General features: G+C 43.2%; 1 protein-coding gene across 2 annotated transcripts in view; it reads right to left on the reverse strand.

The window, feature by feature from the left end:
• Nucleotides 1-15,563, reverse strand: part of LOC130907614 (cytochrome P450 2K1-like) — a 36,927-nt gene extending 21,364 nt beyond the window's left edge. The window contains exons 1-8 of one of the 2 annotated variants that reach the window (XM_057822909.1): nt 15,331-15,563; nt 14,032-14,194; nt 13,817-13,966; nt 13,591-13,751; nt 13,344-13,526; nt 13,143-13,281; nt 12,461-12,645; nt 8,996-9,137 (exon numbers count right to left, since the gene is read on the reverse strand). In XM_057822909.1, the coding sequence (XP_057678892.1) occupies nt 8,996-9,137; nt 12,461-12,645; nt 13,143-13,281; nt 13,344-13,526; nt 13,591-13,751; nt 13,817-13,966; nt 14,032-14,194; nt 15,331-15,543 (1,336 nt within the window). In that variant the 5' untranslated portion in view covers nt 15,544-15,563. Of the gene's footprint in view, nt 1-6,262; nt 6,274-8,995; nt 9,138-12,460; nt 12,646-13,142; nt 13,282-13,343; nt 13,527-13,590; nt 13,752-13,816; nt 13,967-14,031; nt 14,195-15,330 lie in introns of both variants that reach the window. The other variant, XM_057822910.1, reaches the window with a different exon arrangement.

Genomic DNA, 15,563 nt, shown 5'->3' on the forward strand with positions numbered 1-15,563 from the left:
CCCACGTCCTGCGAACCTCTAAGATTGAGGAGAGAAGCAAGAAACCTCATTGTGCAAGAAGATCGCTTTTGATCGCCATACATTGTGACGGAGGGAATCCCGGAAATCAAGTCTTCGAAGGGGATTCGCGTTGCTGACGTCACCATTGTTTGAAGGAGGATTCGCGGACATCGAACCCACCAACTATCAGCGCAACACTTGCAACAAAGTGTCAAGACGGGGTAACGTACACCGAAATTAAATACGGCTGTATTGGAAAACGGCTTACAACTATTGGAGTTGACTTTGACGTGTGGCGATGCGCCCGTTTGATTGACATTCTACGGTGCTTTGTGTTGCTTCGAACTTTTTTGGCGTTGACATTCCGCTCGTCTAATTGGTAGACTTACGGATTGCCTTCCTTCCGCGTTAATATCATCGCGCGGGCTGTTCACAAGGACAATAGCTGGACATTTAGGCGCAGATCGCGAAATGAGCGTTTTAATGACAGCTAACGGAGTTGTTCCGGTGTTCATTCATATTGATTGTTGAGTCATTCATTAATGCGTGTTAGTGCTGGGCGATTATTTAATGCATTTAAGTGTGGTTTTGTTCATTTGCTGTACTATTTTTCATTGCATTTGCTATGTGGTTTATGTGCAATGTCACCCAATATTTATTGATGGTACATTTTCATGCATGATTGTGTGTTAAAGGGAAAGTGCACAAAATGTCTGAGGGTTCTAAAACGCAAAATGAACACGCTCCACAGCATGAAAAAAGGGTTCCTAAAATGACAGAAAAGGCTCTTATTAATTTTATTGAAAAATGTCAGGTAGAAAGGCAGTCACAATGCAAAAAGGCAACTGCTTCAATGGAAAATCTCAAAGTGCTAATGGACGCAGTTGAGAATGTTTCTGAAGTTCAAACGCAGTTGAACATTATGATGAAGTGCTTAAAAGATGCTCAGGAAAATCATGACTCACTACTGAAATTAAATATTCCTCCTGATCAAGCTGCTTTACAAAATCAATGGTTTGAGAAAAAAAGAACACTTTATTTTGGATTCATGGAAAAAGTGAAAGCTTGGCTTTGCGATGTTGGGCAACCACGTGAGGAAGTATTTCATAACGACCCAATTAAAGATGGCGGAATTACAGATCAAGAGGAAGGAGCCAGAGTCCAAGATTCTCTCAAGCTAGGAGACAGTGCTTCAGTTCTATCTTCAAACCAAAGTCAAAATTCCAAATCTTCATCCACAACATCTTCACAAAAGGCTTCAATTACATCTTCAAAACAAAGTCAAAAGTCCAAATCTTCATCCACAACATCTTCACAGAAGGAGCGCATCAAAGCTGAAGCTGAGAAGGCAGCTCTCATTGAACGTGTTGCTGCTTTGAAGAGGATGCATCAATTGGAAGTGGAGGAACAAAATTTGAGGAGACAAAAGGAACAATTGGCACTGGAGACTGAATTGGCAGCATTTAATGCTAAAATCAATGTTTTTGAGGAGAACGCATCACTGAGCTCCCGAAGTTCGTATGGAAGGAACTCCAAAGTTCTGAAGGCCAACGCAAACATTTTAAATCCCGGCGCGGCTGAATTTTGTCCAAAGGAAAGGAAGTCAGTTATTGATTGCTCAGCAGCGCCCCCGTTGGTAGTTCGTCCAAAGGAAAGGAGAACAGTTGTGCCTGATGATAGCGCTGTAGCATCCCCGTTGGTCGTTCGTCCAAAGGAAAGGAGGACAGCCATGATTGATGATTGTGCTGCAGCGCCCCCATTGGCGGTCAACATAAATGACCAGATAGAGCTCTCACAGCCAAATTATGATGGGCCATTCATTGATCAAAAGCCGCATAATGTATACAATATGGGAAATGCTTCTCAGGTTATTGGTCTCCCTGCATTTCCAGCCCAGTCAGGAGGGCACAGGCAGAAAATGCCCACATTTCAAACACATGCAAGTCGTAATTCTGTGGGGCATGACACTCTGCTGAAGCCCATGGTTCATACCCAATCACAGGGAACCTTTAATCAATCTTCTTCTCCGCAAGCTGTCAATCAAAATGACATTTTCAACATTATGCAAAGGCAAAATGACATTACTACCTTAATGATACAACAAAGTCTAGCTTCTGCTCTCCCACCACGACAAATTCCCATTTTTGATGGGGACCCCCTTCAATATCATGCGTTCATGCGAGCATTTGAAAATGGAGTCAAAGATAAGTCCAACAATTACAGTGACTGTTTACATTTTCTCGAGCAATACACAAGAGGCTTGCCAAGGGAAATTGTGCAAAGTTGCCAGCATTTACCTCCTGACCAGGGGTACCAAAGGGCAAAAAATCTTCTTATGGAGCACTTTGGCAATGAGTATAAAATCAGCTCTGCCTACATGAACAAAGCATTCCGCTGGACGCCTATCAAACGGGAGGATATCAAGGCTCTACAGGCTTTTGCCTTATTTCTTCGTGGGTGTTGTAATGTGACGGAGCAGATCCAGCACATGAAAGACTTGGATATGCCGTCAAATATGAGGACCATAGTGCTGAAGTTGCCCTACAATATGCGGGAAAGGTGGAGAAACGCTGCGTGTGATTTGATGGAGCACTCTAGGCGAAGGGTTATGTTCAGTGATTTGGTGGCATTTATTGAAAAGCAAGTTAGGACGGCCACAGATCCACTTTTTGGCAACATCCAGGATACCCACACTGCTGCCATGAGTAAAAGCTCAACTCCAAATCAGATAAAGAATTTGAATGAGCGCAAACAAAGCAGTTTCGCCACAAATTTGTCTGCATCACAAACCTCCCCTCGTACTTTACAATGCTGCATGTTTTGTAAAAAGAGTGGTCACTCATTGGACAAGTGCAATCATTTTAAAGGAAAATTGCACAGTGACAAGATCAGCTTCATCAAGGAGAAAGCAATCTGTTTTGGCTGCCTCAAGGAGGGACATGTTAGCAAAGACTGCAATAATCGATTGGAGTGTGATGTGTGCCGTCAAAAGCATCCTGGAGTTCTGCACATCAAGCAGCACGTTAAAAGAACAGTTCAACAAGTAAAAGACACGCAGCCACAACAGGATGACCCCAAGGAACCAGCAATCACCGTTGAAACTGTTGCATCTCAGACATGTGGTCATATTGGGGCCGGTTTTGAGGATGATTGCATCTTTTCTATTGTACCAGTCCAAGTTAAAGCCAAAAAGAGTGATGTTGTGCTACAAACATATGCCTTTTTGGATCCTGGTAGTTCAGGAACATTTTGTACAGAAAGCCTCATTCAGCGGTTGAACATGAGGAAACGAAGAACTAATTTGTTGCTGCGTACCTTGGGACAGGAAAAAATAATTGCCAGTCATGTCGTATCCGGCCTGGAGGTGTCAGGATTGGACGACAATGATTTCATTGACTTGCCTGATGTTGTTACCCAGACACGCATGCCTGTGTCCCACCACAATATTCCCAGGCAAGATGATGTGGATAAATGGCCATATCTCAGCGATGTCAAGCTCCAACAAATTGATTCAAATATCGACCTTCTCATTGGTACTAATGCATCAAAAGTAATGGAACCATGGGAAATCATAAACAGTCAAGGAGATGGTCCCTATGCTGTAAGGACCAAAGTTGGATGGGTGCTCAATGGCCCACTTCGAGCTGGCAATGACAGGAGGAGTAGCCATGTTAGTTCCACAATTACTGCGAATCGAATATCCCTGGTACACATTGAGGAAATGATGATTCAGCAGTATAACCATGATTTTAATGAGACAACTTTACAGGAACAACCTGAAATGTCAAGAGAAGACATCAAGTTCATGGACATAATGCACAGCTCCTCAGTGTTGAAGGATGGTCATTATTACTTGGACCTACCTTTTAGAAATGCCAACCCCATCATGCCAAACAATCGCAGCATTGCCGAACAGCGCCTCATGAGCCTGAAAAGGAAGTTTGGAAAAAATGAGGTCTTTCGAGAGGAGTACGTAGCATTTCTCACCGATGTCATCGATCAAGGTTATGCTGAAATTGTACCAGAGGGTCAACTGAGACAAGAGGATGGAAAGCAGTGGTATATTCCACATCATGGAGTTTATCACCCTCGAAAAGGAAAGTTGAGAGTGGTGTTCGACTGCGGAGCAATGTACAAGGGGATGTCACTCAACTGCCAGCTTCTACAGGGACCTGATCTCACAAACTCACTAATTGGAGTTTTGCTCAGATTCAGACAGGAATCTGTGGCGTTGATGGCTGATATCCAGGCAATGTTCCATCAAGTGAAAGTGTCAGAAAAGGACGTCAATTTCCTTCGGTTTCTGTGGTGGCCCCAGGGAAATACAGAACACCCTCCAGTTGAATACCGAATGACTGTCCACCTGTTTGGTGCTGTATCCTCGCCAAGCTGTGCGAATTATGCACTGAGGAAAACTGCAGATGATCATGCAGGTCAGTTTCCAGCAGAAGTGGTTGCTACAGTCAAAAACAATTTTTATGTTGATGACCTTCTGAAGTCCTTGTCTTCTGAGAAGGAGGCAATTCAGATGGTGCAGAACCTAACTGCGCTCTGCCAGAGAGGTGGTTTTAATCTTTCCAAGTGGATAAGCAACAGTCGATCAGTGCTGACAACAATCCCACAAGAGAACAGAACAAATGGAATAAAGGAGCTGGATTTGGAACGGTAGAGTCGACCATTGGAGCGAGCTCTCGGATTGCAATGGTGTGTTGAAAGCGACCAGTTCATGTTCAGGACCACCACCAAGGAAAAAACACAGACCAGGAGAGGAATCCTATCAGTGGTCAGTTCACTTTATGACCCGCTGGGATTTCTAGCACCCTTCACTCTGTCAGCCAAGTTGTTGCTGCAGGAGTTGTGCAAACGACGCCACACCTGGGATGAGTACATTCCTCCATATTTCTCTCAGCAGTGGTCAGAGTGGCTCAACGACTTGGAGAGCATGACAGAGTTCAAGGTGAATCGGTGTTTCAAGCCCAAGAACTTTGGAAAGACCATCAAGGCAAGACTGCATCATTTCTCTGACGCTAGTCAAGATGGCTATGGCACAGTGTCTTATCTGAGGCTAGAGAATGCTGTTGGAAGGCTGCACGTCGCATTCATTTTGGCCAAAGCCAGAGTCGCGCCACTGAAACAGACGACAATCCCTCGGCTGGAACTCACAGCTGCTGTTCTAGCAGTGAAGCTTGATGCAATGCTGCAAAAGGAGTTGGAACTCAAGTTGGAGAAGTCCACATTTTGGACAGACAGCACTACAGTGCTTAAGTACATTAGCAACGAAACCAAGCGTTTCCACACCTTTGTTGCCAATAGGACTGCGGCCATAAGAGAGGCTACAAGTGTGGAACAGTGGCGGTACATTGGTACCAAAGACAATCCAGCGGATGATGTTTCACGAGGCATGAAAGGCGCCGACTTTCTGATGAACAAAAGGTGGAGTAATGGACCAAAATTTCTATCAACGTCAGAAGAGGATTGGCCAGACTCTGACTCCAAGCTCCAACCGATTGCTGAGGATGATCCGGAGATTAAAAGAGACTTGACAGCCAATGCCATTATCATGAAGACATATGAGAACTACACTTACCAGCTAATGAATTACTTTTCGACATGGCGGAAGCTGAAAACTGCAGTAGCCTGGTTTTTAAGAGTCAGGCATTGTCTGAGGCTGTTGCATCAGAAGAGGACTGAAACCCATGCTGCTGTCTGCAAAGTTGAAAAGGATCTTCAAAAACAAACAGAAGAAGTCACAAAGAGAATGCAAGTCTTCAAGACGACACTCGGTGGGCAATACCTGCACCCCGAAGACCTCGCCAAGGCAGAAAAGACGATATTGTGCTTTGTACAAGGACTGAAATTTGAGAAAGAAATTGCCACGCTGAAGAGCGGTATCACTCTCAAGAAGGACAGCCAGCTTTACAAGTTGGATCCTGTGCTGGACGATGGACTCCTGCGAGTTGGTGGCCGTGTTAGGAGATCCTCAATGCCGGAGGAAACCAAGCACCCGATTATCCTGACCAAAGATTTTCATGTATCTACACTCATTCTTCGCCACATCCATCAGCAGTTGGCACATGGAGGGAGGAATCATGTGTTGAGCCACCTTAGGAAGAAATACTGGATCACAAACGCCAATTCTGCAATAAGAAAGGTCATTTCTGAGTGTGTCACTTGCAAACGCCAACGAGGAAAGATCGGTGACCAAAAAATGGCTGATCTGCCAAAGGAAAGAGTCTTACCTGACGTAGCCCCATTCACCAACGTGGGGGTGGACTACTTTGGTCCAATCAACGTCAAGAGGGGACGGAATATTCTAAAGAGGTACGGAGTGATCTTCACATGTCTGACAAGCAGAGCCATGCATCTTGAAGTGGCGTACAGTCTGGATACAGACTCCTGTATAAATGCTGTGAGAAGGTTTATCTGCAGAAGAGGACCAGTGTCTAGTATTCGGTCTGACAATGGGACAAACTTTGTAGGAGCCAACAGAGAACTAAAAGAGGCTCTGACTGCTTTTAACCATAACAAGATGCAAGGTGCCTTACTGCATGAAGGTGTAACATGGAACTTTAACCCCCCTGCAGCTTCCCATCATGGCGGGGTGTGGGAACGTCTAATACGCATGGTGAGGAAAGTACTCGAGTCTGTTCTGCATCAGCAAATCCTTGATGATGAAGGTTTGCAAACAGTCCTTTGTGAGGCAGAAGCCATCCTGAATAGCAGACCCATCACTACCATTTCAGAGCAGCCAGACGATCTTGAAGCCCTCACACCAAACCACATACTTCTCTTGAAAGGAAAGCCAGTTTTACCTCCTGGGTTATTTGAGAAGAAAGATCTATACATCAGAAGGCGGTGGAAGCAGGTGCAGTATATGGCTGACCTCTTCTGGACCAGATGGATTTCTGAGTACTTGCCTATGATGCAAGAAAGGCAGAAATGGTCCATGCAAAGGAGAAATCTAGTCCCGGGAGACATTGTCGTAATTGCGGATGCAACTGCTCCCAGAGGCTCGTGGAGGCCAAACCTGATGCCAGAGGGCTGGTACGTACTGTGCGGCTGCAGACGAAGACCAGTGTATTGGAACGACCTGTAACAAAGCTGTGTCTACTATTGGAGGCAACAGATGAAAAGGACTGATTAAGAATGCAAGAGCAGAGGAGTTGATCAAAAACTTAAGAAAACTCAATTTAGCTAAAAGAAAAATTAAAAAAAAAAAAAAATAGGGGTGTTAGGTTTCATTGAATATATTATTTTGAGTTTAAATGGCTTCTTTAAATATTTCGGGTAATTGTGGAGTGTAACGCACAATTAGGGGCCGGAGTGTAGAAGCCATATTCACTGTCACAATTGAGTGCATCAATGCGTTTATTTTGAAACTGTGTTATTGTTTTTGCCACCAGGGGGCACCACCAATGTCATTAGGTATTTTACTATAAAGGTGCGCCTAGAGAGCCACTGTTAATTAGTGCACCTGGTGGACACACGGTTTTTTACCATAGGACCATAGCACGCCGTAGCATGAGCTGCATTGGAAAGTGGACTGTTTGCTGAATGACTGGAATAAATCACCAAACTAAAACCATCCATGTGGGCAGTTCATTGCCGGTATAGCCTATGCGTACATTCAGGTTCCGAAGGTGTACTCAGTATTGGCTTGATTTTGAGTTTGCTAAAAATGCCAGTACAGATTGCTTCAATCAAAGAAAAGGTTTTCAATGAAAAATTAAGTGTTCAAATGCAAAATTTTCAATCTCAAATATTTTTTTCGCATTCAAAAACATTTTCTATGATTGAAATTTTTCTTTTTTTGATTGAAGTGATTTTTCTTTTTGAAAATATATGTCTTTGAAGCAACTTATTTTTTGATTGAATCAGACGAAAACGTCCCAGCCAAAATGTGGCCCAAACACAAATCAACATTACTTCAATCAAAAAAGTTGCTTCAATCCTCCAAAAAATTAAATCAAGGAAAAATAGCTTTCACATGCATTCTTTTGAGTTTGAAATTTATTTTTGCATTCAAACACTTTTTTTTTTTTTTTAATTGAAGCAACTTTTTGGGGTATTGAATAACAAAGACACAAATATACCTCCATATGGCTCCGCCTAGGGGATACAATTTTTGACTGGGGTAACTACATTGGCACGACACCGGCGGGCAGTACCATATTCAATGGTTGACGATCTTGGCGAAAAGCATTGCCTAAGCAGCCTGATTCAGAATTCCCCTCAAGAATGATGGGAAACAAAAAACGCTCTTTGTCTACTTATTTTTAGAAATATTCTTGTAAGTTTAATTTTATTGCTGACACTGCGTTTCGGGGTCATCGACATGTTGTGCCCCCCCCGCCCCAAAAGTCAAATTCCGCCTATGACCGAGACACGTCAGGAATCACTAGGATTACCAGGATTACTAGGATTCAGCTGCAGCCTCCTGACTGTCCGGACCCCTGGCTGGATAGACGTCCTCGTTGCTACCCCCGTCTCATCTGGCTAGATGGACCTCTTCTTATTCCTTTACTCCACTGCATCTTTACGGACTGTAACTTCGCCTGCTAACTCCCATTAGCAGTCCTGGGGCTTCCTGTCTATCCATCCTGGGAGTGGATCTCTCCTGACTGTGGTACTCCCCAAGGTTTCTCATTTTCTCCCAAAGACTTTGGAGTTTTTGGAGTTTTTCCTTGCCGACATGGAGGGTCTAAGGATGGGCATACCCAGGACTTGAACTTTATTTATTAATCTTTGTTGCTTCATTTGCTGTTTCTGATTGTGTATCATATTGCCTCTGCAAAGCCCTTTGAGACAACCTTGTTGAGATCCAGGGCTATACAAATAAAATTGAATTGATTAGAGTTTTGGGAGTGGAGACCGAGACTGAAACCGGAGCAGGGCCGAGGCCGAAACAAGACCAAAAGTGAGAGGGAGATTGAAACGAGAACAAAACAAGACCAAGACGGCCCAAAACTAAATCAAGAGCAAGGCTGATACGCACCCGCAGAAAAGGGCATGAATGCATCGGGCTTGACGAACTTTCCGTCCCGGTCCAGGAAGTGCTGAGGATGGAAGGAGGTGGGCTTCTCCCATTGGCTCTCATCCTGAAGGACGGACGTCAGGAGGGGGTGCACCGTCGTCCACTGTCGGGAGACATAAAATATTCGTCAATAACTAGAAAGTTGGTCACATCTCGTGCTACAACAATTAATCAATTAACTCGATTAGAAAAAAGCTTCAAATAAAATTCTGCTGCTTTGAGTATTTGTTTAATTAGAGTGGAGTTGTAATGGTTTGTTTTGAAAGTGTTTGCATTTAGCTTTATTGATTTGGGTGGATACACTCCCCTCTAATGGTGACAGTGAATATGACATAACTCATCTAACATGACCAAACCTTGTTTTTTTTGTTTTTTATTTAAACCTGTCCTGTTCAGCTGTTTGTCATGGAGAATGGAAGTCTGAGTGTCTGGTCGGTCTGAACAGTTTTAATGTTTCACATTGGAGTATGACATAGTGCAATTGTGATCATTCGACACTTAGTAAGACAAAGCAGCCAACAGGCTTGTTTTAAGGTGACCAAATACTTATTTTCCACTGTAATTTGGAAATAAATTCTTTAAAAATCAAACAATGTGATTTTCTGTTTTTTTTTTCCACATTCTGTCTCTCATGGTTGAGGTTTACCCATGTTGGCAATTACAGGCCTCTCTAATCTTTTCAAATAGGAGAACTTGCACAATTGGTGGTTGACTAAATACTTATTTGCCCCACGGTATATCCCTGATCTTCCATCCCTTCCTCTCTCCTTGTCATACTGCAGCTCAATAGGCTACAAGCGGCCGATGACGGACTCGAATCGGGCTTTGGTCACGGTGATCGTGAATGTAAAACGTTCAGTTTTAGCGGGTGTTGTTCACTTACCGACATGACCGTCCACAGCCAACTCCAGCCCTAATTCTCTGGCTTCTTGCTCACCCTTTTAAAAACTTGATCTTTTTTTTTCTCATTCACCTGTATGATCCTCATCTCTTTTTCTTTTTTCTTTTCTGCTCACCCGATTCATGACGACTCGCCAGGTTTAGAGTTTATAACAATGACATTTGAATTTCCCACTTCAGGGCACATACGTAGTGTAGCCTTGAGTTTGTCAGAGCGGAGTCAAACCATTCTCTGCTAAGACAGGGGGGGGCGTTGTGCAAAAAACAAGGAAAAAATATACAGTCCCTGACAAAAGTCTTGTCGCTTATCCATTTTGGAGAAACAATTGCTAATAATCTGACTTTTAATTACTCAGTTGGTTTCAGAAATGGCTCATATGAAAGCTAAGACCCTCCCAAATGATGTTGAATGTACAAAAATATCACTGAAAAAAGATTTATCATTTCATGAAGACATAAAGGTCCAATTTTGGCAAGACAAAAGTGTTGTCCCCTACAGAAAGTAGTGTGAAAATTGAACAAAAAATGTACTTTGAATACAAAAATATGTTACATAACATAAGCGAATTAGGTAGCATTGCTGTGAGATCCAAATTTAATATTTTGTATGACTTCCGTGGGCTTGAAGGGCTGCAGGAATGTGAAAGGCAGCTAAGATTTGTTGATATTTCAGACTATTTATGTTGCCTTCCACCCTGCAGATCTCTTGCACACCCCCATACTGGATGTAACCCCAGAACATGATTTTGCCACCACCAAACTTCACCGTTTTCTGAGTGAATCTCAGATCTATGCGGGCTCCTGTGGGTCTGCAATATTTGCGGCGACTGTGGTGTAATTCAATGGAAGATTCATCTAAAAAATCCACTTTTTGCCACTTTTTCAGTGTCCATCCTTTTGACAGGCTGTGGGCCTTGGCAAATGCCTCACGGTTTTTAAATTGTCTTTACCCTGAGAGATAAATAGTGAGAAATATCAACAAATCTTAGCTGCCTCTTACATTCCTAACCATAAAAAGGGACAAATTCTGCAGCAGGATGGTGCTCCATCGCATACTTCAATCTCTACCTCAAAGTTCCTCAAGGCAAAGAAGATCAAGACCCTCCAGGACTGGCTAGCCCAGTCACCAGACATGAACATCATTGAGCATGTATAGGGTAGGATGAAAGAGGAAGCATGGAAAATGAAACCCAAGAATGTTGATGAACTCTGGGAGGCGTGCAAGACTGCTTTCTTTGATGTTCCTGATGACTTCATCAATAAATTGTATGAATCCTTGCCAAACCGCATGGATGCAGTCCGATGAAAGTCATACAAAATATTAAATTTGGATCTCACAGCACCACTACTTAATTTGCTTATGTTACGTAACATATTTTTGTATTTAAAGTACATTTTTTGTTCAATTTTCACACTTTTTTTCTGTAGGCGACAAAACTTTTGTTTGCCAAAATTTGACCTTTATGTCTTCGTTAAATGATAAATCTTTTTTCAGTGAAACAAATACATTCAACATCATTTGGGAGGGTCTTTTATGGGAGCCATTTCTGAAACCAATTGAATCATTAAAAGTCAGGTTAATAGTAGGGCTGTCAAACGATTAAAATTTTTAATCGAGTTAATTACAGCTTAAAAATTAATTAATCGTAATTAATCGCAATTCAAACGATCTATAAAATTTGCCATATTTTTCTGTATATTATTGTTGGAATGGAAAGACACAAGATGGATATATACATTCAACATACGGTGCATAAGTACTGTATTTGTTTATTATAACAATAAATCAACAAGATGGCATTAACATTATTAACATTCTGTTAAAGCGATCCATGGATAGAAAGACTTGTCGTTCTTAAAAGATAAATGCTAGTACAAGTTATAGAAATTTGATATTAAAACCCCTCTTAATGTGTTCGTTTTAATAGAATATGTAAAAATTTTCAATGAAAAAATAAACTAGTAGCCCGCCATTGTTAATGTCCATAATTACACAATGCTCATGGGTGCTTAAGCCCATAAAATCAGTTGGACCCAAGCGCCAGCAGAGGGTGACAAACCTCCCAAAAACACAAGTAACAAGTTGGCATTGCACTGTGCTGGCATTTTAATCTGTTTGAGTGGGGCATGTGCGTTAATTGTGTCAAATATTTTAACGAGATTAATTAAAACAATTAATTACCGCCCGTTAACACGATAATTTTGACAGCCCTAGTTAATAGCAATTGTTTCTACAAAATGGATAAGTGACAAGACTTTTGTCAGGGACTGTAGTTAGCTGGGATTGGCTCCAGCACCCCAGTGACCCTCGTGAGGATAAACAGCACAGCAAATGAATGAATGCCTTAAGAGAGTTTTTCGCAGGTCCGAGTTGAAAATCAATTGGAGTGACTGAAAGCAGTTGAATGTGCTGCTACAAATGAATAGGGTTATAGAATTTTTTTTTTGCCAGAATTCTATGGATTTTGTGCCTTGTAACATACACCCAGAATAAAAGTCAAATACTGTATGACGTTTCCAACGCACCTTTTGGATAAAGAAGCCCCGGAAAGTGATGTCCCGGCTGGTTCGGTGAGGCACCGACATGGGAAGGATGTCGGCCAGTCGTTGCGTCTCGTGGATGACGGCGTTAGTAAACGGCAAGTTCCTCCGGTCCTCCACTTGGACCTGCCGATCTCCGATGACGTATTTTAGCTCCTCCTGGACCTTCTCTGAAGGTTCCCATCAACAAAGTAGTTTAGCAAAACGCCATTGTGTCATTCAATGTTGCACCTGTATCATATTTTGACAACCGGCTGCGCGGTTTCGTTCAATGACTGGCGTGCAACCAATTTGGGCTCGTCGGCCATGTCGGTAGAGGTGAGGTTCCCATCAAATTCAAAGCATTGACATTAAAATAAAGTCATAACTAGCTTATTTCTCAACTGGGGTTCAAATGGTTTGGACATCTTCAGGTGATTTAAATTCAAAGCAGAAAGATGATTGGACGTGTGTCATCACCGAGGGGCGATAAGGGCTCCAAATTTTTACGGTGGCGTGCATGTCTGGCCGCCATCCTGGGCAGGGGAACTGGTTGTTGGAAACTAAATCTTAGCGTTGGTGTTTTATTTCTTCGTACTCCGGAAAACGATGACGTCAAATTAGCGCTGCACCGGTACAGGAAATTGTTTCATTGGTGATATCTACTAGCTCACAGGCATGGGCTCACCTTGAATGTGGGGGTACTTGGCCATGAAAAGGAGCGCCCATCTGAGCGTGGTGGAGGTTGTTTCTGTGCCGCCCGCGAACAGGTTTAAGACGGTCATCAGCAGGTTGGGATCGTGGTAGTGACCCACGTTGCCAGAGTCCTGCCAAACAAAATTGAACTTCCCATATGGAAATGGTGATTTTTTTCATGTCTGGTTGTGACCTCCAACTCTCGCTGGCGGATGAGAAAGGCGTCCACCAAGCCCCGGCTGCTCCGCGGGTCTAGCGTGTCCTTCAGACCCCGGATCAGTTCGGCGGCCTGCTTCCTGTTGGCCGTCGCCAATTGGCGAAGCTCCTCTCTCGCCGAGGAGACCCACTTGCCCAACCATGGGTACATGTTGTACAACTGGCCGAGAGCAATGCTTTTTAACACGTGTGCGGTCCCGCCCGGTGGACGGTGCTCTCCTTACCTGCAAGGATGGACTGCCCAGTATTTCAACGCTTCTTCCTGCGCGCCGCACCATGCTCACGAAGGCGGGGTCGTCGTACCGGAACCTGCTGCCGAACACCAGCGAGCAAATGATGTTGGACACCGCGTAGTTGATGGGCCCATGGTTATCAAATGCTTCATCTGAAAGCGGTAAGGCAAAAGCAGACATTAGAAGACCATCAGAAGGCATAGAAGAAGACCATTACCTTTGAAATTCCTGAAGACTTCCAAGAGGTGCTGACACTCTTCGACGATCTTGTCCTCACAAGCTTTCTTCCCCATCCCGAAATCTCTTAAGTTGCTCAGAGCGAAGCGACGCATCTCCTTCCACGTGTCGCCGTTGGTCACCAGGACTCCTGGGGTGAGCCGCAAAGTGACATCGCTTTCCTGCGTGCTTTCTAATTGCGCCGTGTTCTTTTACCGTGCTCCTGCTTGTCCTCCTTAAAAGTGTTAAGAGGTTCCCGCTCACCAAATTCTTCGGCGTGCTCCACCAGGGCCTCTTTCACCGTCTGGTATCCGGCTAGGACCACCACCTTCTTGGGCCCCATGTGGAAGGTGAACACCGGGCCGTACTTCTTGGACATCTAGGACATTAAAAGTATGTAAATCACGATGGGTGGCGAGGACACAGAGAATTGGAAATAATTCAAATCTGGCCATTGATGTTTTTTTTCTCACAAGTGTAGAGTTAATGGTTAGCATAAAAGTTATTAGATAACTCAACATAAAAAAAAAAAAACATGGTAATCATTTACCAATTATTGTATTTTGAAATGGAAGGTGTCCACACATGAATGTGCCGTTTCCATTTAAAAAAAATTTTATTTTTTTTATGATGATTAGCATAAAACTTTTTGATGGTTAGCATAAAAGTTAATAAATAACTTGTAACTTAAAAAAAAAAAACTCATGGTAATCATTTCCAAATAATTGTATTCTGAAAGGGAAGCTTTCCAAATCTGAATGTGCCGTTTTTTAGGATTTAGGGCTATAAATAATTTTCATTTGGATTTTGGAGCACTTCCGGGTCATTTCCTTTTGATTTTGGGGTATTTCCAGGTCACTTGATGTACATTTTGGATCATTTCCTGTGAATTTTGGGGGCAATGTGAGGAAGTTTTTTTTTTCGTCCAAGAAAAACTGTGTTTATTTACGGATTTACTATCAGAAATGGTATCTAAGATTTTTTCTTAAGTATCGATGTCAAGTTTTAAGTATTGATATCAAGTTTTATTTTTATTTTCCAGTAATTTTAGTGTCGTGACAACAATACTAACAACCCTTTGCACACATTATCTGCATATAACATTACATGTAGAAATATTAACAGTGTGTTTAGGTAAAACGATGCTCTGTCCGTGTCTTTTTGTGGAAGAGCTTGTATCGCGGATTGCCTAACTTAATCAGTGCGTCCTTGTAGCTAATTTTTAACCTCTTATTGGAAGGACATCAAAAGGGTTTAAATCCAGCAAAAGTCTAAAAGTTCAACACTTAACGATCGCACCGAGCAAACGTTGTGATTTCTGGAGGTTCCAAATAAACGTTGTTCGTACTACCTCATCGATAAAGTTGACTAACAGTCCTAAAATAGTGATTGGGAATCATTGTGACGCAGCCATTCCCGATAATAAAAAAAAGTCTTAGGTGCAATTTTTATTACATCCTGCTTGCAAAGCGCGTTTCAGCCTGCCAATGCATGTGCGCGCACGTCGTCGCTCACCTCCAAGAGGGTCCGATGCGGTGCGCGCAAGTTCAGGTGCAGCAGATTCCCGAGCAAGGGTAGCGGCCTGGGCCCCGGAGGCTCCGATGCACGCCGGGGATCCGGCCGACTGGAGGCCGACCGGCAGGCCACATAGGCGGCGAGGAGGAGCAGCACAGAGACCAGCACGGAGCTGGCGCTCAGAGGGAACGACAACCAGGCCGTTCCATCCATGCTTGGACTGGTCTGATGTG

This window comes from Corythoichthys intestinalis, chromosome 19, assembly GCF_030265065.1.
Source record: "Corythoichthys intestinalis isolate RoL2023-P3 chromosome 19, ASM3026506v1, whole genome shotgun sequence".
Classification (NCBI taxonomy): domain Eukaryota; kingdom Metazoa; phylum Chordata; class Actinopteri; order Syngnathiformes; family Syngnathidae; genus Corythoichthys; species Corythoichthys intestinalis.